At 35.4% G+C, this 23,683-nt stretch overlaps 2 protein-coding genes across 2 annotated transcripts in view; both read right to left on the reverse strand.

The window, feature by feature from the left end:
• Window positions 1-2,122: 2,122 nt before the first annotated feature.
• On the reverse strand, window positions 2,123-10,430 carry LOC125657164 (uncharacterized). The gene is made up of 8 exons (XM_048887817.2): window positions 10,084-10,430; window positions 8,666-8,717; window positions 6,539-6,652; window positions 5,782-5,897; window positions 4,041-4,185; window positions 3,653-3,820; window positions 3,462-3,530; window positions 2,123-3,250 (listed from the first exon to the last, which is right to left on the reverse strand). The coding sequence occupies exons 1-8, from the start codon at window positions 10,180-10,182 to the stop codon at window positions 2,790-2,792; spliced, it is 1,224 nt and encodes a 407-aa protein (XP_048743774.2). The 5' UTR covers window positions 10,183-10,430; the 3' UTR covers window positions 2,123-2,789.
• A 10,079-nt stretch (window positions 10,431-20,509) lies between these two features.
• LOC125653514 (uncharacterized) overlaps window positions 20,510-23,683 on the reverse strand; it is a 22,446-nt gene continuing 19,272 nt past the window's right edge. The window contains exons 7-9 of the mRNA XM_048883069.2: window positions 22,574-22,642; window positions 21,743-21,860; window positions 20,510-20,581 (exon numbers count right to left, since the gene is read on the reverse strand). Of these exons, the coding sequence (XP_048739026.2) occupies window positions 21,765-21,860; window positions 22,574-22,642 (165 nt within the window). The 3' untranslated portion in view covers window positions 20,510-20,581; window positions 21,743-21,764. The remainder of the gene's footprint in view (window positions 20,582-21,742; window positions 21,861-22,573; window positions 22,643-23,683) is intronic.

Consider the following 23,683-nt stretch of genomic DNA (forward strand, 5'->3'; position numbering starts at 1 on the left):
GAAAATATAAAACGTTTATCAATCCTTGAACTTCAGAAAATAGTGATGATTGTATGTTATATGATTGAAAATATTGTAATTTGAAATGTTGATAATATCCTAATAAAAAGAGACCAGGACATTGTACCAGAAATGGCACTCTTGAGCGATTGTGTATACTGACATTGTTGATTGATAGTATTGCATCACATCGATGATGTTTTTAAATATCTAAAGTAAATGGTGAAACCAGATTAACGTAAGGAAATTTCATTCTGATGCAACAAGCTTACGTTTTTAATGAAATACATCGAATGGTTTTACAATATAGTCTTTATTCTCTCGAGATTCACGATTTCAATATTTATGATGAGAAAATTCGAACTAGAATAAAAAACCGTTCAGACCTTTCAACGAGTTCTCTTTTTCGCCCCGATACTCGCGCATTTCGTTTCTTGAGTTCGCTTCTCAAGGCGGTAAGGTTCCAGGAACCGTAATCTGTCATTATGCTGGTGAAATTCTATCTTGGCAAAGTAATATAATCGGTAACGACGCTCTTTCGCTAAGGAGGAAATAAGAGTGTTGAACGTCAACGAGGCTTGCGCCACCTGTCATCAAGGGCGAGTAATATGTAATTTTATTTGCCATTGTACACTGAATGTTGAATTCACAGAACTTTTATTTCCGCGAATATATAGCGAAAATTTTCCCCGCGAGTTAATTTTCTGTTGTATAGTATTTGTTACAGGGTATGTGTAGGTGCACCCTAATGTATGGAATTTTTTTCTCTCCTTTAAATCAACTGTTTACAATAAAAACAAAGACTTGGATATATCACTAATTTGTGCGAATCACCCACAGGCACTCGACGTTTTAAATATCTATAATTAAAAATATTGTCTTCCTGTAATCATAATATTCACAAGGTATATCACGCCGCCATTTGGTTTTCTTTTTTACCAGCTACATCGCTTGAATATTTCGGCGAAAAGTTCGATATGATATGATAATTAGACCCCTACCGTTTAGAAGTAACTCTGTCAAGGTCTTACCTCTCGCATCGTCATGATGAACTGGAAATAAAGTCCATTTATTGCTATAATCAACCGTCAAACATAGTCTACTGCTTCTCAAATGGGAAAAATCGCTGAAAGGTGAATGGAAGCTGACATAATTCTGCAAATGAGAATTCCCTTGCTAATGTACTCTCTGACGCTTGTGCTTGGAAAAGGGGGCGCTACTGAATGCAGGGTAATTGCAGTCCTGTAAACAATGAAATTCGCGCACATTTGTGTGGTTTTGGGACAGGCTGGCACGGGAAGTTTAGTAAATTTATCGCAATACCAAAACAACATTGGAAATGCTCATGACCCCCCCCCCCCCCCCCCACCCCACCCCCGCTTCGACTTTGGACAACCCATGCTTTGTCACTCATTGTGACAACACAGAAAATTTACAGAAAATAATAATAATTATTATTATTTATATGTCGCCCTATATGACTATAAATACCCCCTTTTCCGGCGTGATATACCTTATGAATATTATCTTTATATGAAGACATTTTTTTAATTATAGATATTCAAAACGTCGAGTGCCGTGGGATCATCCAACGTCGGCAAACTCTAGTCTACTCAATGACGATACCCATTTTCAAATGGTCATAATGGAGTTGTGAAACTGAGTTTTACATTGGGGTGTGAAATTAGAAAAAGTACTAAATATAAATGTAATTTCACTGATACGTAAAGCGATGTATGAACACTCGCACATTAATTTTTTACGACAGTTAATTTATTTCAATTTTGAGAATACAGAAGATCATGATCAGTAATACTTTACGTCAGCATACTTCATGCCGACCTGAAGCGTTACAGCATGAAAAGTATGTCGACCTGAAGCGTTACAGTTCATATCCTCATGTATTTTCAAAAATGAAAGTTTATCTCTCACATTTAGATTCTACTTTAAGCAACGCATTCACAAGGAAATGGCTATCATTACAAGTTGTAGAGATAATTGGTAATGTGTAATTTTAAATTTTTTTTTTTACATATAAACAAATTGCAATTAGAATTCGGTAGCTTTGGAATTTGAACGAATCTAGCTACATATGTATTCAAAACATAAAATTTATTGTGCATTGAATAAAAAATCCATATCAATTCAATTAAGATACGAAAACATCTTTTATTTTACACTGGAAACATAAGAAACTGGTCAGCTAAAACTGAAACCATTGGAATTACGTATACCATAAATATGTTTGTGAATATGATGATTAAGGAGAGTGAGATCTGACGTCATGATCATGTCATCAATGTGTCGTAGTTTGATATCAAATAATAAGGAAAAACAGGAACATAGACACAAATACATTGTAACAATGCGTGATCAATATGCAACACCATGGTTTATAGTTTCGCTGTAGTGATGCGCCATATATACATGTACCTCTTTAGTATACAATCATGTGATAAACAAATGTTTCAAATATATGTGTATGTAAATCACTCTCAACATGAAAATACAGATTATAAATAAATTAAAAACGTATGCATATCTGGTATATTCTAATAGTTCTGTTCTATGTCTGTACACCTCAACAAGGAATAAATAACACAGATGAAACGAACACACGGATAGAACGACAGTAGTGAATTGAGATCATCTCCTCACAAAATAACAGACGTGTTGTTAATTTCAAAATCCACGCTGAACCTACAAAAGCACCCGACGTATTTTAACATGGACTTGTAACGTATTTAGGTACTGTGAAAAGTAACTATTCTGGACGAGTTACTAAATCATCAAGTTTTTTCACCATTTTCCCCGGCAAACTTATTTATCCTTAGAATTTCCCTCTCCAGGTCCTCGGACACTAGTGACGTCAATGATTCGGCCTCTGATGGCGGTGCATGAAACCATGACAACCGCGGACCCCCGACACTGCCTCTCGTTTTCTCACCATCGGTCCCTGATAACAATTCTTGTTTTTCAGATTTTGTCACTTCTTTCTCTGTTTCACATTTTTCTTCTGAATCATCAGCCAAAGGTACTCTGCAGTCTGAATGAAATCCAGAGTCATAACTGTCCAGGTGATGGTAGCAGGGTTCATAATGCGGAAGTGACGTCATAGTTTCGTATTCGACAATGAAGGGAACGCAGACTTCCTGACATAATCGTTTTTGAGTTTCCTCTGTTATACCAATTTTCTTTGGAGTCATAACTTTGGGATTCTCACTGTCATCCACATCTTCTTCAGCAATTTCTTTAATCAGATTAAAAAATTAATAATTTAGAATCAATAGAGGAATAAGAATTAGTCTCAGTAAAATTTGGCACCAGCATGATAATGACTTTTACGACTTACAACGATTGAGATTTTGATAAAACATAAAGACATTGAAAGATAATCCTCATAGAGAAATATATTAAATTGTTCGTGACTAAATCTTTTAAAAGTACAAATATTTACATACCTGGAACTGCATAGTGAGCTTGATTTGATCTTTTTTCTAGTTTTCTAATTTCCTGACATGTTTCTATGCCTAATTAGTTTAAAAATCATAAAAGTTATATATAAAAAAAAAAAAAAAAAAAAGAATAAATAGATATTCATTGCAAATACTTTATAAAAACGAAAGTCTAGATAATTTTCACATTCACCGACCTTTCAACTTTAGAAATAAAGGAATCCCTAGAATGACGATAAAAGCTAGAACCACAGCCAGTATGACAAATGGAATTATTCCGGTTCCTTCTGCCACCGCAGTTTCTCCAGATTCTACCAGATTAGCGCTAGGAATGAATGAATTTCTCGAAATGTCTGAAGACCCATCTTTTAAAAGAGAAAATTTCAGAACTTGTTTTATCAATCACAGTTCATAATCTTACATTTGTACGTTTGTTAGGCATACCATTCCATACTAACATTTCACGTTTTCTTTGGTATCGTTCCTCTGTTTATTACATGTTATTAAAATTACATGATATTAAAATGTAAAGCAGACAGAGAGAGAGAGAGACAGAGAGAGAGAGATGTAGAAAGATAAACCTACATTTTGGGATATAAATCGAAATGTTGTCCCTGATGACCTTGTCTGTTAAACCAAGGCTCTTGGGTAAACTTGTGACATCCACCCGCAGAGTCACGGCTTCTGAGAAGGGATTGTTATAAAAACACGTCAAATGGAACTTTATCTCCTACAAATGAAACAAAATCACTGATTGAAAGACTTCCTTTAAGAATCAATCACGACTCTCAGGGTTGACAAAACGGTATAATTAATTTCTGTCATTCACCAAATTCACAGTCTGAGAGGACTTTATGGTGGTAGTGGCAGCCTAGTGGTTAAATGCGTAAGCTTTGCAACTAGGAGGTATGTGTTCAATTCTCACTTCCGGCGCTGTGTCAAACCTAAGACGTTTTTTACGCCAAGCGCCTGGTATTATAAGTGAAAATCATGGGTCTTTCGGATATGACCTTGAGAACAAGGTCCTGTGTCACGGTCAGGGTTAACACGATAAAGCGCCCTCACTTTTGCGGTGATAAGCGTCACACATAACTCAAGATGTGTGGCACTTCGCCTGAAGCTGGTTACGTGTTTACAAATGATAAAAGTAAAACAATATTTAAACAAACAAACATTACGTCATTGTAGTAGTCAATAGGCCTATATGTGTATAAATATTGTACCTTTTCATCGAGTTTCATATATTTTTACATAACAAAATAGTGCCCTGACATATATTGGTAAGTAACGATCTTCTATCAGTTATATCTTCTAATTATTATTTCCATAAAATGTATTTCATATTCATAATTAACATGGCCATAAAATAGCATCTATGCTTGAAAATTCTCATGATCCCATTGGCGGATAAAAAAAATCAATTGGGCGGGAGTGAAACCTTTGCTGGAACTCTTTCTTTTTTTCTTTTTTTTTTACTATAGAACGGATTTTGCAGTCTAATAAATAGTACAATATATTCTATATTAAACCGCTATGGTAAAACTTCCCAACTAAATGGATGGGTACAACCCCTTGTTAATTCTCCGCCACTGATCCCATATCTCAGTAATGGAATCGCCACAGCATTTGTTGTAGGACGATACATTTTTTTTTTCAATTGACACATGTATGTAATTCTCACACTCAGACACTAAAACCAATATTTCCGTCTGCATCAAAAATCAATTGGTACTCAAATTATAATATTTGTCTTCACAAAAATTTCCAAATACATCAAATATCGTATATTTTAATACATGCAATTAACTGAAGTCCTACGTTTTATTCCTCGTATGATGTGTTTTTTCTCTTTTGATTGATTGATTGATTGACTGATGTTTTCCGCCACACTCAACAATTTTTCAGTTATGTGGTGGCGCCCAGTTTTTATTGGTGGAAGAGAGAACCCAGAAACAATGTACCTGGGAAGAGACTCCGCAAGTATACTGGGAAACTTTCTCACTTACCGTTGCGAGCGGGATTCGAACCCGCGCCGACCAGAGGTGAGAGGCCGTGTGAGTTTGAGCGCGATAAAATTGAACAATTTATATAGTATCAGTGGAATAAGTGGATGACTTGATAAAAATGAGAACTCTTCAGTAATTGGAGTCCGTTTTCTCCATAAATCCACACTATAGTATACCATAGCATTTTAGTAGAGCAAAGAAATTGTGAACCACATTATACTACGCAATACTACAGGATAAATATGAGATGGTACACTGTACATCAAATGTGTAACGCCGCTTGCTTTCTGAAAGACTAGCTCATTCCCTGCCAGACTTACCGTGGCGTTGACTCTCTGAAAGACGGCATCATTTCCTCGAAGATCCATAACAAAATTATGAAATATATCTCCATCCTCAAACTCGATCTGAAAGCCTTGGAGATCCCGAATCGAAGCTGCCACAAGAAAAAGATTCAAAACGTTATGCAATTTTATCGACGAATGCCTCCGTCGGTACACATTGTATGTTCTGTGAATCAGATTGTGTTCTCAATATCTTAAATAAGATAATCTTCCAAATATTTCAAGTGATTTTGTATAAACACCATTGTCAATAATGCTGAATGCAAATAAAATACCAGATTCCATAATATTACGCGGATAATAAGCACGATTTAATGTAACAAGATTCTCATACAGGTTCGTAATGAAGATTTTCCTGAAGCTTTGTTTATCCCCCCCCCCAAAAAAAAAGATTTTGTCTTTACAATTAAAATTTAGGAAACAAATGCGTAAAACCATTCTTAGTATATTACGGAAGCCGATAGGTGCCAGGGTATAGAATTAATATTTATTTAACTGGCGGTCGCCACTTAATTTAACTGGCGGCCGCCATATAAATTAACTGGCGGCCGCCACTTAATTTATATATGGCGGCCGCCAGATAATAAGTGGCGGCCGCCAGTTAAATTAAGTGGCGGCCGCCACATAAATTAAGTGGCGGCCCCCAGTTAAATAAATATTAATTCTATACCCTGGCACCTATCGGCTTCTGTAGTATATCGTCATCATTTGAAAAAAGAAAATTTGGCCTTACAATCGTCAGGTCCTCTCCAATGAAGGGTAAAATCTGTGACGTCACCGTTACGGTTGACTGTAGATTGTAACGCAGTTGGTTCTGATGGTCCAAAATCATCAGTCCATTCCCACACTGTCGAGTAATGTTAAATAATTAGATGTATAGATTACAAGAAAAACAGTCTGAATATAATACACTGTTCGTTATCTTCACCTAAATGAAGAAGAGAGAACAAAACACAAAATAATATACCAAAAAAATGAAATGACAAACAGTGACCACAATACAGATCATTACGTGAAAAAACTGTACAAAAAACAATATCAGAACAATAGGGTCGTCATAGAAAACTATACAAAATATCAGAACAATAGGGTCGTCATAGAAAACTATACAAAATATCAGAACAATAGGGTCATCATAGAAAACTATACAAAATATCAGAACAATGCTGAATAGGGTAATCATAGAAAACTATACAAAATATCAGAACAATAGGGTCATCATAGAAAATTATACAAAATATCAGAACAATGCTGAATAGGGTAATCATAGAAAACTATGCAAAATATCAGAACAATAGGGTCGTCATAGAAAACTATACAAAATATCAGAACAATAGGGTCATCATAGAAAACTATACAAAATATCTAGAACAATAGGATCTGTCATAGAAAACTATACAAAATATCTAGAACAATGGGGTTATCATAGAAAACTGTACAAAATATCAGAATATGAGTGTCGTCATAGAAAAAGGTATAGGGTCTGTCATAGAAAACTGTACAAAATATCTAGAACAATAGGTTCTGTCATGGAAAACTGTACAAAATATCTAGAACAATAGGGTCTGTCATAGAAAACTGTACAAAATATCAGAATATAAGTGTCGTCATAGAAAAAGGTATAGGGTCTGTCATAGAAAACTGTACAAAATATCTAGAACAATAGGTTCTGTCATAGAAAACTGTACAAAATATCTAGAACAATAGAGTCTGTCATAGAAAACTGTACAAAATATCAGAATATGAGTGTCGTCATAGAAAAAGGTACAAAATATCAGAACAATAGGGTCATCATAGAAAACTGTACAAAATATCTAGAAAAAGAGGGTCGTCATAAAACACTGTACAAAATATCAGAACAAGAGCGTCGTCATAGAAAACTGAACAAAATATCTAGAAAAAAGATAAACAGCGCACAAAATACACAATATTACGTGGCAAACAGCGCACAAAATACACAATATTACATTGTAAACAGTGCACGAAGTACACAATATCACGTGGTAAGCAGTGCACAAAATACACAATATTACGTCGTAAATAGCGCACAAAATACACAATATTACGTGGTAAATAGCGCACAAAATATACAATATTACGTCGTAAATAGCGCACAAAATACACAATATTACGTCGTAAATAGCGCACAAAATACACAATATTACGTCGTAAATAGCGTACAAAATACACAATATTACGTCGTAAATAGCGCACAAAATACACAATATTACGTGGCAAACAGCACACAAAATACACAACATTATATAAGCGCACAAAATACACAACATTTCGTGATAAACAGTGCAAAAAATACACAATATTACGTGATAAACAGCGCACAAAATACACAATATTACGTGATAAACAGCGCACAAAATACACAATATTACGTGGTAAATAGTGCTCAATAAAATACCCACATTATGTATCAAACACTGCACAACATTATATAAGATACAAAATATAGGACAACTCCAATGCTTGTAATGTATATTATGAAGCATTTAAACGTATAAAATTTTACTAGATTGAGACTTGTTGAGTGTAACGTTACAAGATTAAGATAATGAAATACCTAATTCAAATTCCCATCTACATGGGGATAAAACATACTAGGAAATTCTATGAAAATGTACTGGAAGCGTTCAAAATATCTTGTGTATTTCCCGGAAATCTTTGAGAAGTTCATACACTCTACGTACATCAATCAAGAGTTTATACATTAACTTTGGTACCTGTAAGTGTAAATTTCTGTTTTAATATCGGAGCAGCACATTCTCAAGGAACAAGACGTGCTATCGAGATTTCTTTTTCATTTTAGATTGATCAAATATCATTTTGATTTAGAATTAATACTTACTTTCTTCATCATCCATTTCGTCTAAATATTTCGTCTTGCATTCCAATTTATCCTAGAAATTAATATTGTATCAATTACAAAAATCCAAGTTATTCAAGTTAGTGTGCATATGAAAGAAAATTCAGCGTCATTATTAAAACAGGTCGTGTGCTTTTTAAATTTATTATAACAGGCGATCAAACATGCAACGCAATAATATTAGGACCTCATCTTTTTGTGGATAAGCATTATCATGAAATCAACTTGAAATTTAGAACAAAATATATATAATACCACTAAAATGACCGACGACACGAACAAAATTGAATTGTCAAATTCTCGGGACGACCTGTCACCTCTTCGGGACAGTAAAATATTTACATAGAAATTAAAACTAAATAAAAATGCAAACTTACACTGAAACTAAATTACCGTTTAAAATTTGGCAAATCCATCGTGTTGTTGGTCATTTTAGTGCTTCATATAATTTTTGTATTTGACCTTTCATCAACTTTGTGGATCTAATACGTTTAGGTACCGGGTGTGGATGGAATCTAGCGCCATTAATCTACATATCTATCTTTACATGAATATAATTCATGTCTGCACAAGTATACATGCATGTATATGACAAAAGCAAGAAATTCGATTCTCGTGAAACCGCCCCATCAGCTAAATAAATGCATCTTCATGGTTTAAAGATGATTGTTTGATGATCATTATGTTAAGTATAAAAAATGTAAAGAATGTTCTGTGCTAGAATATCTCAGACTTTCTTATCTACTATAGCATTCTGCCGTTAATTCTATTGGGTGTACTGTATTGTATGATTGTCCGAGAGAGCACTGGACGAACTTCCTAATTGAATTTTTGTAGTTTCGATGAAATACGACATATTAAGACTATCATTCATTCGGTCTGACAGTTAATCTTGAAGTCTTAAACACTATACAGGCGAGTAATAGTCTTTCTTGTTTCTAAGTAAATCCTCTGGCAAATAAACCCTTCAACTAATCAAAGGAAACGATTGACGACTCGCGGGACTCTTACAAGAGACGCATATAACTCCAGAAAAAAATCTTACAAAGTCATTTAAAAAGATCGATTTAAATTGGAAAATAACTCATATTTATGACCTTAAGTTAAACAGCCAGGAATTGTGAAGGCGAATGTTCCAATATATGAAAGCACTATTCTGTCGCAATACCTTCGCTTAAAACTTAGAAAAGGTCAAACAATTCCTTAGTATATGTGAACATTATCTTATTTCAAAACGTAAATTTTCAAATGTTCGGGGGAGGGGGTTAAAGTCATGGATAAAATCTTAGATAACGACCATGCTTTAAATAAAGCGGAAAACCTGTAGAGGAGGGAACACTAATTGCAGAGTTCACACATAACCTGGCCTTATCTCGCTGGTAACGTTGAAATGAACTTACTCCCGTAGCGCAGTCCGCTCCTAAATCACACGTGAACCGGGTCATGAACCCCGCGGTCACCGGGAAAATCACTGTCCAGAGCAACACTGGACCCAGCATCCTTAAGAAGAATATCACATCATGTCACAGGGCAAATACAGACTCCAAGTCTCGCCTTCACCGTATCCTCGGACAAAACAATATTGACAACACTGTCCGCTATTTTTACTCGCCGCGATAGATAACGAAAATCTACCTGTATTTCGAGAGAGAGAAAAAAAGGGGGTCGAGGGTCAGACAACAGTTTGTCTCGACATTAATCATGTACCATAATATCGTGACATGATGTTGGTTAAATCGAGTTTTCATCCAGGAGTTGACGCAGTCTTTGAGGCATTCTTTGTAATCAATCCTTCTGCTCACAGAAGCCATCTGTGGATTTAATAAAAGTCTAAAGTGGCATGCAGGTCTTGTTGAAATTACATTTCCGAAAGAGAATAAAAATTAATTTTAGAACGAACTTCAACAGAATTACCGACAAAAATGAATATCTCTACATTATTGAAAGATAAAACCTCACAAACTTAAGCTTGTAGATTTTGAAGAAGCATCGTAACCATATTTTGAAAACGAGCATTGTACTTCAAAATTCATATATTTTTGAGAAATCATAGAAACATAATATTCCTAACATCTCATTTGATGAAGATATGGATAATTTTTTGATAAATTGAAGAAATAGATTTCACTTTTGAAAATACATGAGGTTATGAAATGCGACGCTTCGAATTCACGCCGGCATTTTTCATGAAGCGCGTTAGAACTTCACGAAAAGTACGCCGGTATGAGGCGCTAGCGCTTCGTGAAAAGTAGGCCGGTATGAGGCGCTAGCGCTTCGTGAAAAGTAGGCCGTTGTGAAGCAGTTCATATCCTCAGGTATTTCTATTTCTTTCTTTTTTTATATTCTACTTTCATTTTCGTAGAAATTCTCAGTCGTTAAAACAGACGTGCTTTATCTACGTATTAAGATTCATACGCACATTAAATTGTTCTCAGCTGCATCACATTCAAACGGAAACGGCTACCTTACAATTGGTAGCGATATCATAGGCAAAAACACTGAAAATGCATCTATAATCTGTTGTTGCATTTGAGTTTGTTGGCTTTTTTATAAAAATTACATTCCTCTTCTATTATTTGCTTATTTATCTATTTTAAGTGGCATACATTAATACAACGTAAAAATGTCTGCAGAGTAGCTGTAACAATCTACAGATTGAAAGTTAGAAAACATTGCAGTGACAACTGTCAAGGAGAAGTCGATCCGTGTTGTAAAACAGGAAGAAAACTAAACAGATGATTATGAAGTGGTAGATATTACTCGTCTGATCTGATATTGTGCGGAAACAAATACTGACAGGGATACACCATTGTGCGTAGAAGTGCTGATTGTGCGTATATGTTGTCAAAAAAGTGAAACAAATTGAAATCAATTATAAGATCACATTAATATCGGTAGCAACATTTTCGCAATTGATCCCTTTCTTAAATATGCAAATTCTGAAAATGGCTTTTAGAAAATATATTAACAGTAATGGTCCTATCATCTTAAACTTATAACAAGAGATCTTTGTAAAACATATTTGCCCCCCTATGGTGCAAAATTAAAAAAGATTATGCACATGCATAATTTCATTGATAGTGGTATCACCGATTCCAAATATTCAGCAAACAATATCTTCCAATGTCAGGAGTTGATTAACCATGTGACCTAAAAATCAATAGGTGTCATCTACTCCTTATGCTGTACCAGTGTACCAAGTTTGGTGTCAATCAAGCACATAATTCTTAAAATATAGGAGACAATATAGTATTATGTCCAGTTTAACCCTTGACCTTTGACCATGTGACCTCAAAATCAATAGAGGCCATCTTCTTCTGAAAATACCAATGTACCAAGGTTGATGTCTGTCAAGCAAAGGGTTCTCAAGATCTTGAACGGACAGTATATTCCTATATCCAGTTTGACCCTTGACCTTTGACCATGTGATCTCAAAATCAATAGGGTTCATCTTCTTCTGAAGATGTACCAGTGTATCAAGTTTGATGTCTGTTAAGCATTATTTAGCATAGGTTTTCAAGATATTGATCGGACAGTGTCTTCCTATGTCCATAGTAGACTGACACTTTACCTTTGACCTTTTGACCTGAAAAGCAATAGGGGTCCTTTTCTACTCATAACCAACCCACATATGAAATATCATTACGATCAAGTGAATGGTTCTGAAGATATTGAGCGGACAACATATGGTCTACCGACCGACAGGTGCAAAGCAATATGTCCCTTTTCTTTGAAGGGGGCATACTAATTTCGACATTGATGTTATTGATAAGGATCCAGTCTCTTATTAGTATATCAGATTTGACTGGAGTCACAAAGGATGACAGATCTAAATAGCATTTGAATACGTTATCTATAAAGTCCCATGCCTCAGAACCACCATAGAAAATTGTCTAATGTTAGATCAGTATGGCTTTGTTTTGTATCCCAAACCTGGGAACCACCAACCGAACATCTGTAGCGTTCTTCCATTCTGTTGTAAGGTTTTCACTGTGGGATAGGTAAATTACGGCGCTGACGTTTCGTCTTATTCCCATACTTGTGGGATCGGTAAATTACGGCGCTGACGTTTCGTCTTATTCCCATAGCTACCTATGGGATCGGCGCTGACGTTTCATCTACTTATTGCATACCTGTGGGATCGGAAAATTACGGCGCTGTCGTTTCGTTTACTTATTTGCATACTTGTGGGATCGGCAAATTACGGCGCTGACGTTTCATCTGCTCATTTGCATACTCGTGGGATCGGTAGATTACAGTACTATAGCGTTTTGTCTGCTTGTTCAATGACCTACAGAACCAGAAAAAACACCAAAATAACAAAAAGGCTTAAAATTTAGTCACGCCATTGTTTAAAAGTCTTAATTGATAGATAGGAATATATAGGGTCTACCGTATCTCCTAGAAACGGTGACATTAACTTCACCAAGTATTTTGTTTTTATCTTGAATCCCAGCTAGACTTGAGCAATCACATGTACAAAAAAATACGATCCATTAATATCGTGTTACATTTACCTAGTAAATGATTGATTTATTGAAAATCACCATGAAAGAATCACATCGGAAATGCAAATAGAGGAATAAAGGTGGAAAGAACACACTAGTGAAAAGTAGAATAGCATCAAGCATAAATGTCGTCCCAAGCATTGAATCGAAACTCTAAAGAAAAACCTGAAGACTCCAAGGATATTTAACGGAATCTTTCAAGTCCGGTATCAAGACGTGGGGCCAGGCAGTTACTGCCGTCAAGATGTAGCTGAAGGCACTGTCCGTGTTTGGAGTTAATGGTTGAAGTATAATAAAACTTTGTTCAAGGCAAACGTCACAAGGGGGTAACTGTCGAATACGCTGGGTCCTGAATGAAAGCAAAACATCATGTAAAGAACGTGCATATGCGCAAAAGCCGGATAAAGTATCTTTAAACTGCGAGCCATAAGGGAGGAAATCAGTGCACACGAAGAGTTTTTCATCATTCGATTAATTCAGTTATCTTAAACATTTAGCATAATTATGCAGTAACTAATTTGATAAATTATTGTTCAATGATAGAGTTTTAAAAACACAAGTAAGACCATTTTCACAAGTCCCTGTATAATTTCTGTATGGGGTTTGTCTATCAGTAATACAGGGGGTATTTCCCCATTTCTTGATTTCCTACTAAACAAATATTATTATTGTACTCATCCAAGTAGACATGGAAATAAGGAAATCAGCTCATCGTAATCAAGCCTCAAGCCATTAATACAACTGTAAAGTAATAATTATGTCTCCCAGAAACTGGAGAAATCTACTTTACAATAGGATTTTCATCTCATAAATTTGAACTTCCTTGTAGGAAAAAGGCTCCCCCACCGACACTCGTACTTAAGGTCTAATCTGATGTCAAATCCATAATTAAGCCGTGGATAACATTATCTGAAATGAAAGAAAGAGCACGACAATATACCTATATAGTACATGGTTATATAAAATTGTTTTTTCTGTTTTAATTTTGTACAAAGATTACATTACCCTTTCTAGACTTATATTAAGTACATTTTATGTTAGAGATCGGATTAAGTGAACTTCAATATTTATTTTATGGCATCCTGGTAAAATTTACACTTATTAAATATCTTATTAAATACACTCTCACACAGAAGTGGAGGTATATAGAGGTTCTAAGCTGGTCAAATAGAACACTGATCTTCCGACTTCACAAATCTCCATTAAAATAAGAAATTGCTCAGTATCGAAGACAGCGTTTTAATTGTTAACCAATATCGAATACCAAACGGTTCCATTAAGTGCCCCTTTATAAACTCTTAAGACAGAAAGAGATTTATAACTTAGTATACTGTACATATCTCCCGATATTAAATGGACAAAGAAATGAAGTATACATGTACGGTTATGTCTTCGAACTTTGGAGTGCCAATATACCGCCGTCTGAGAATATTTAGAAACCAATAATAACTTGTTTTCTTTTTTAGACTTTGCCTGAGTTATTACAGCCAATTTATCACCGATTAAAAATACAGTACTTATTCTACCACAGTACGGAAACATTATAATTAGGCTCAGTGAAAAAGAGTACGGTACATTTTCTCGTGTGTTAACAGTGTTCTCCAAAGTTTATAGAAAGAATTTTAAAAAATGGCACAATTTCGCAGCGGCTATCTGAACAAATCTTAATAAGAGGATAAAGAACGAGAACTCGGGATCGTAACAAGACAGGGGTGTCTTGCTCAGCGGGTGGGGTGTCAGTGAGGTCAATTTAACACCATTATTTCATTTTTGGAAAAAAAGTAAGAATCTCAATAAAGCGCGGCAAATACATGCACATCAACAGAGTGATCGGCTCGTATAGAAAACACTCAGCTTTTAACGCATGGGTCCTTCGTTATCGTCCTGTGTTGTGTAATATCCGACAAATAATAAGTCAGATCTTTGCATCTTGACAAATTGTATCGCTGGTTGATGTCCTTCGTATAAGACTTCAAAAGATTCGTGCAAAAAACTTGCCATAATGAGGAAGTCATAAATTGAACAAACTTCAATCCTCAGTGTGTTTTATTTTGATTACCCGTACACTCGCTGTTCATCATCTGATTTTCTAACTTTATTTATCTAAATAAATATAAAAAGTTAATACAATATGTTGTTTGATGCCTCACTATGTCGTATGATGGCTCGCTATATCGTAAGTTGCCTCGCTATGTCGTATGATGGCTCGCTATATCGTAAGTTGCCTCGCTATGTCGTATGATGGCTCGCTATGTCGTATGATTGATTGATCGATTGATTGAATATTGTTTAACGTCTCTCTCAAGAATATTTCACTCATATGGAGACGTCACCACTGTCGGTAAAGGACTGCAAAATTTACGCCTATGCTCGGCGCTTATGGCCTTTGAGCAGGGAGGGATCTTTATCGTGCCACACCTACTGTGACACAGGACCTCGGTTTTTGCGGTCTCATCCGAGGTGCTATGTCGTATGATACCTCACTTTATCACGCGATGCCTCGCTATGTCCTATGATGGCTCGCTATGTCGAATGATGTCTCGCTATGACGTGCGATGCCTCGTTAAGTCGTATAATGCCTCACTATGTCGTATGATGGCTCGCTATGTCGCTTGATGCATCACTATGCCGTATGATGGCTCGCTATATCGTATGATTGATTGATCGATTGATTGAATATTGTTTAACGTCTCTCTCAAGAATATTTCACTCATATGGAGACGTCACCACTGTCGGTGAAGGGCTGCAAAATTTACGCCTATGCTCGGCGCTTATGGCCTTTAAGCAGGGAGGGATCTTTATCGTGCCACACCTACTGTGACACGGGACCTCGGTTTTTGCGGTCTCATCCGAGGCGCTATGTCATATGATACCTCACTTCATCATGCGATGCCTCGCTATGGCCTATAATGGCTCGTTATGTCGAATGATGTCTCGCTATGACGTGCGATGCCTCGTTAAGTCGTATGATGCCTCACTATGTCGTATGATGGCTTGCTATGCCGTATGATGCTTCGCTATGTCGTATGATCGCTCTCTATGTCGTGCGATGTCTTGAAATGTCGTATGATGCTTCGATTCGACCAAATTTGAATGCAAATTGCTCAGTTTTGACAAAGTGAAATGCTTTGATAATATGGAGAGGACAATTTTGAAGATTTATCCATATTCTTCATATATCATTGTGGCCTCACTTTGACAACAGACTGATATTGCTGTCAAGAGTTCCTCAGAGTAGCAGTTTTAAGAACTATTTACATTTTATGCAACAACAAAAAAATTACTTACAGACAAACACATGACGAAGTTCAGATTAGAAAAGGTTATCCGAGTACCAAGTGAGATGTAATTAACGATGAAAATTACCATATTTTGCAGTTAAACATCTGCGCCATTGAATGTGACAGCCTCACCAAGTTTGAGATTTCTGCAGATTAATGATTCTTAAAATGTCTATCAACACAGTGTCAATTTGTAATTTCATAATGGATGAAAACCTCATTTTCAAAGCTATTTTTGGATTTTCAACAACAACAAAAATCCATATCGTGATTTATCAGGTTATATCACATACAAGAAACACTACGGCACCATTACTATTTTATAAAAGCAGTATTATGTTAATACCTTTATAGATAGGTGTGTATACAGTGAAAACTGCCTAATACGGCACCTGTACATTATGTTTCAAGGGACATTCCGACCCTTAAGGAGGTATGCTACACCAGAGAAATTTGATGTAGATGAAAGGTGGAGGATATGTACAACAATATTTTGAAGTTGACAATTTTCAAATTTATTTTATTTGGTCAAAAAATGCAATTTTAGTATAAGGTAATCTGAAAAAATTTTAAAACCCCTGCTGCACTCGAACCTGCGGCCTACAGTTCAGCAGTCGGTATTCTTACCTACTGAGCTACTCGGCTTGTTATTTAAATGGAAAAGGAAAAGTCAAATATTGCTGATATCGATTTTTTCATCCCTGTTTTTAAAGAATGTCAGCCATTATGATGATGTAGAGTAATACCTTAATTTCATTCTCAATTTCATATTTTCATTGTTTTACGCTGTTTATTCTGACGCCGCGCTGTATCCCAGTCCATGTTGGATTAGAGAGGTTTCATTGTATGAAAACATAAGCCACGAAACCTGTCACGTGTTACGCTTTAATCACACATGCCACAATAATGGAAACCAAACGAGAATCGAGCTTCAGAACGATCGCATGACTCGGTGTCCTTGTGCAGTATTAAATAATGGTATCAAATTCAACTGGTTTATCTTTTTTCATTAGTGTATTTAAACAGCTGTCACTGACATAGATAGGGAAGTAGTCCGGATTTTCATATAACTTCCTGAAAAGGGTGAAATAATCTGATACTGTTACAAGTACTTGTAGTAATTAATCTGTCTGCTTGTATCAGTCACAACAAAAACAGAAAATATAATCTAAACAGTGTAGGTTTTCATAGGAGATATCTTTCACATTTGTTCGTCATTTTCATCATATTGACATTTTAAATGCATTCTGTAAATATTATCCATGCATAAGGTTTAACTGCTGAATCAGAACACTGCAATCCTTTTATTACTGTACAATTCCATAACACATGGGTAAACGCGTTATCGGCTAATCGGTTGTTATCGGACATTCGGTTGAAAGTAGTTTTTGACTGGTAAATTTATTGGCTCAAAATCATTGCAATTGATGTTCTTATAGGACATGACAACCGGTTTGAGTTGAATCGTAAATATCAAAAGTCAAGAAAAATGTGCTGATGCATTCTATAGTGGTGATGTAGAATTTGCCAATTTTGCTAGGCATTTTGGTCACAATATTTACTGTTTGTAAATGCAGCTCGACATTTTCTGCAATTTATCAAACATTACTTACTGCCAACAATATAGCATATGGTCAGTGTCCGTTGAAACAAGTTTTGTCAATCTACAAGCACTAGTTTTGATTTTAATTCGTTATCGGAAATCCGATTGATTGTTTTGAATGTTATCGGAAACTCCGGTTTTGGTTATCGGTAAATTAGGTTGATGGTAATGTAGAGGATAGTAAGAATCACACAGCATTGACCATATAATGAGTTGTATATGTGAGTTGTATATGAACTAAAATATGGTGTAAACGACTTTTCTTCTAAGAAAAAATGCAATTTATTTGCCCCCCCCCCTTTTTTTTTAAATTTATTTATTTTGCTTTGCTTTTATAAACACTGGTTGTATGATCTCAAGCTTTGCTTCTTTTCAATGTATATTACATTAAAGTTAGATTAAAAATGACTATCAGATACAAAAATACGTGGAGTTCTGCATCCCTTTATCTTATAACAGAGACATATAATACTCTGCTTATGGTGACAAACATAATCAGGCTTAAATTACAATGTGATTCAGATAAGTGTAAATATTTGAATTATTGTACGTACAAGTATATGTGGTATGAAATTCGAAGCATGCAATGAAAATGAGAAATGTGTCTAAAGAGACAAATATCAAGCAAGAACCATATCGTAAAGCATAATTACAAATGGCCAGTGAATAAACATGCCAATTGCATGATAAAAAGCTTGGGGCATAATTATCGGACTAAATTGCATTGGCACCAAATTGCATGTTATACATGGTCTGAAAACATGTCCTCATCTGATGGAAAATGACTGTTTATGTACCATCAAGTTAATGTTTGATCACGATGGAGAAAGGGGCGTATATTTATTCCTGTCCATCCATCTCGATTGAGTTTAATGTTAGTGCGTTTTGAGGCATGTGGCAGCTACTATACATTTTATGTAGAAATTAGAATTGTTGCATTTGATTTACATGTGGATTGGTCTTTGGTAGGTAGTACATCAAGGTTTAGTTCTTGGTAAATTACCGTAACATATACATACATCTTCGCTTGGGTGTCTCTGGTAAGTTAATGAATTTATGCCTTCTTTCGCATTGTATAGCCTTGAAATTTCACGTGTTAAATCATTATCGACTTAATTATTGTCTGTATTTAGTAATATCATTGGGATCGTTATTGGTACAATGTTCTACTATTATTCGAAATGACACGTCGAGAAGCTACAATAAAAGCACGTGAAATCATCCATGGTATCTAAAACAAAAGTATAAAGTTCGGATTCAGTGAGGGCTTAGATTTTTTAAATGTTTAAAAAAAAAAGAAGCTTTTTAATCGATCATTTTATAACTTGACATCAGTCCAAGCTCTCTCTTCCTAGTACAAAATGCCCCATACCTTACATGTACTACCTTACTATTTTGTCTAACAGCTAATCACACATATACAAATTGCCCTTAGGGATCCGGGTTCGGGTAGGTACTCAGTACCCCATGCTTGTCGTAATAGGCGACTAAATGGAGCGGTCCTTCGGACGAGACTGCTCAAAGGCTATAAGCGACGAGCATAGACCTAAAACTTGCAGCCCTGTGACGTCTCCCTATAGGTGAAATCATCTCGAGTGGGACGTTAAACAATCAATCAATCAATCAAATTGTCACAAGAAAAACTCTTTAATTTCCATTAGATCCATCGACTTAGTATCCAGCAGATGAGGATGACGCAATGCAAATACTATGATTATAATAAGTCTCTATTATTTTGTTCCAGACACTTAACAACACGAATTTCACGAATTTTCTATCACTACACCACCAGTTTAGTGTCTAGTTTGAAACACAATGGAAACCTTATTTCCGATAACATAAATTTGAAAAACAGAATTTTTCGATAACATTTACCTTGTTGCAGATAGCATGTTTTTATCCAACTCGATGTTTTTAATAAAATCTACTGTTCTCTTACTGTAATATCATTTCCTAAAGGATTATCTAAGTCTAAAAATGCAAATAAATACCCCCTCTTGAATAAATACAATTCTTTACTGCTCTAGTATCACATTTTTGGTAGATGTTCACAGAATACACAACGAATTTTCTATTTTCGGTAATCTCTTATAAAATGGGAATTGCTTGAAGTGTGCTTTTAGCTGTGGAAAGAATGATCATATACCTATTTAGTGTTACAATTACCGCTGCATAGAATATGCCTTTATCAATAAAAACCACGTATGAACTTACCCTATGTTTCCCAAGCATACAACATCATTGAACCGAATGTCCGATAACAACCGAATAGCCGATAACGCGTTTACCCGTGTGTACAAGTAAAACTGCAGAACGATTTCGAATAACAAACATCCAAAAGAATTTACCCTATATAACCGCTTCACCCTTCAACTTCCCACTGAAACATCAGAGTGACCTCTTTTATTACATGTTGATATGAATAATACAGAAATGATTTCTCATCTTTATTATGATGATACATTACTCTCCCAGTAGCCATGCAGTAGATCTAGCCCTGGCGAACCTAAATGGATAGAAAAATATTGAATTATAATTTTATCTTAAACATTTTTGTATAGGTTAACACTTACGAATTAGCATACGAGGCGCCGTTTTTTGTTTGTCTTTTTTATTAATTCTTTTATTTATTTTTTATTTTTTGGTATTCATATGATACCTATCACTTACACATTTTGAATAGGCAGTGTCACCATTTCGATTATTCTAATAGTTGATAAACTTGATCTCCTCTATTCATTTTGAAAAGGTGAGACTCGCCAATATTCAAATACATTTTGTACATGTTTTCATCTATTTGGATAGGTACATGAATATTGTATCGTCACCATTTCAAAATGATATACATGAACTCATGCAGGTCTCAATCAGAGGAAGGCCCTCTCACCATTAAACTGTGTATGCATATGACTTTAAATATTAACATCAGAAAACAATTGTGATGGTCCCTTTTACTTTTAAAGGTATTTTTGTTAATTCTGGGCAGTTATCGTTCCTGCATTATCCGCCCGGCTTTAAAAGCGAAATTAACCACAGGTCTTTCAGGTATGCCCTTAAAATGATAAAGAACCCTCGCTATCCATTAAGTATGTATTAGTATGTATGCATATTCATAAAATACTTATCAAAATAACCCTCGCTATTCATCAGGTATGCATTTTTATGAATTGATATTCATAAAATACTGATAAAAAAAAACTTGCTACTCATAATTAGGTATGTATAATTATGTATACACATTCATAAAATACTGATTAAAAGACCCTCCTATTCATTAGGTACATGTACAGATGTATGTATGCATATTCATGAAATTCTTATCAAAAGAACTTTCGCTATTCATTATAGGTCTGTATCATTATGTATATATATTCATAAAATATTGATCATATCGAAAAAGCCTCGAGCGTAAAAATTTGTGGCATTTCATCTAATTTCCGGAGACGTCTTTAAATTTTTGAATGGCAGTGGCGGATCCAGGATTTCCGAGAGAGAGAAAAGTCGGGCACATGTGAAAGTCAAGTTATTAGCCAAAATACTCAGCCATTTTTGGGTGCCAAATCTGAGGGCTTTTCATCTATATCTGCTAGTAATGCTTTATAGATTATGACGTAAACGGGAGATGGAGCTCTAAATCCGCCACTGAATTACACATTAAACAACTTACCTATCGTGTTTGTTCTTCACACTCAGCATCCACTGTTACAGAGATCCCCGCTACAACAGTGTTGACAGCCTACCGCTCTCTTACCCAGGGGAGATGAAAAATCTAGCGCCGTACAGGTCTGTAAATCAAACAATGTGGAGGATTATTTAATTTAATGCTTTATTTATGTAACGAGGATTGCAAACAGCTCTAGGGCTAGGAATATGCTCTCCTCAACATATATATACAAAACACACAGAAAACAAAAAAGAACAAAGCATACAATACAATTTGCATGTAAATATCACAATGACAACTGGGGGGGGGGGGGGGGGGGGGGTTAATTCGATTGTTGCGATGAAGTAAAATCACGACGTAGCCTCACAAATATATCCACGCTCCTTCAAAGCAAATAAAATTCGCACTACATGAATTTCAATATCACCTGTGTTTTCAAACTTTCCCAGTTGTGAACCCCCCCCCCCCCCCCTTCCCTTCCTTCTAACATAATGGAAATACAATAATAAGCTCAGAAAAAAAAGGAAAAAAATCAACAAAAAAGAAATACAACAATACAACAATGTGCTCAGAAAAAAGAATAAAAATATAGCAAAACAAAGAAATACAATAATGTGCTAAAAAAATTATAATAGATATACAAAAAAGAAAAGAAATACAATAATGGCAATTAGGGTACACGTAGTTTAACAAACAGAATCATGCAATGTATATGTATAGGATATTTCATCACAGACATCTTGCTTTTGTAATTATTTTTCAAAAGATTGTATTTGAAAATAACATCATTATACTCATTAACATCATTATACTCATTAACATCATTATACTCACATGCGCCGTTTCACATCGTGTGGTATAGTACAGATGTCCGAAGTGGGATTCTGTTCCGACAAAGCATTTCTGGTGAGAGATTAAAAGAAATGTACTAAGTTCATCCCACATTCAAGGATATGTATATGAATGTTATGCGTAAAATGAATGTCAATTATCGCAGTATTCAGACCTATGAAACAACGGCTGATTTTATGTGATTTTGAGAAGAAGAGGGGTTTCCACTAACATTGAGGCAAATTCGCCCCTTTTGTATGCACATAATCTAAACAAAACCGTGGTTCTAGCAACGAGAACACTGTTAATAAAAGGTTATCAAAAGTAGTAAATGAATTTAACATCATTTCTTATTCAACAAGAGGCCCATGGGCCACATCGCTCACCTGAGTCACCTTGGTCCATATCAGAAGATTTTCCATATCTATTTGCATGTAAAACCGTAGTCCCTATTATGGCCCCAAACCTACCCCTGGAGGCCATGGTTTTTGCAAACTTGAATCTACACTATGTCAGAAAGCTTTCATGTAAATATGAACTTCTTTGGCCCAATGGTTCTTGAGAAGAAGATTTTTAAAGATTTTCCCTATATAATTGTGTGTAAAACTTTGATCCCCTATTGTGGCCCCATCCTACCCCAGGGGGGCATTATTTCAACAAACCTGAATCTGCACTATATCAGAAAGCTTTCATATAAATCTCAGCTTTTCTGGCTCAGTGGTTCTGGGAAGAAGATTTTTAAAGGTTTTTCCTATATATTTGTATGTAAAACTTTGACCCCCTATTGTGGCCCCATCCGACCCCCGGGGGCCATGATCTTAGCAATTTATAATCTGCACTATATCAGGAAGCTTTCATATAAATCTCAGCTTTTCTGGCTCAGTGGTTCTTGAGAAGAAGTTTTAAAAGATTTTTCCTATAAATTTGTATGTAAAACTTTGATGCCCCCCTTGAGGCCCCATCCAATCCCCGGGGTCCATGATTTTAACAAACTTGAATCTGCACTATATCCAAAAACAAAAACAAACAAAAACAAAAACAAAACAAAAAAACAACAACAACAAAAAAAAAAACAACTTTGACCCCCTATTGTGGCCCCATCCGATCCCCGGG

The sequence above is a fragment of the Ostrea edulis genome, chromosome 7 (assembly GCF_947568905.1).
Source record: "Ostrea edulis chromosome 7, xbOstEdul1.1, whole genome shotgun sequence".
Taxonomy (NCBI): domain Eukaryota; kingdom Metazoa; phylum Mollusca; class Bivalvia; order Ostreida; family Ostreidae; genus Ostrea; species Ostrea edulis.

Coding starts and splice junctions, on each gene's coding strand:
- LOC125657164 (XM_048887817.2), bottom strand. CDS start 10,182: ATGCTGGGTCCAGTGTTGCTCTGGACAGTGATTTTCCCGGTGACCGCG. Junction 3,821..4,040: donor TTCGATTTATATCCCAAAAT/GTAGGTTTATCT, acceptor CTCTTTTAAAAG/ATGGGTCTTCAGACATTTCG. Junction 3,251..3,461: donor AGCTCACTATGCAGTTCCAG/GTATGTAAATAT, acceptor ATCTGATTAAAG/AAATTGCTGAAGAAGATGTG.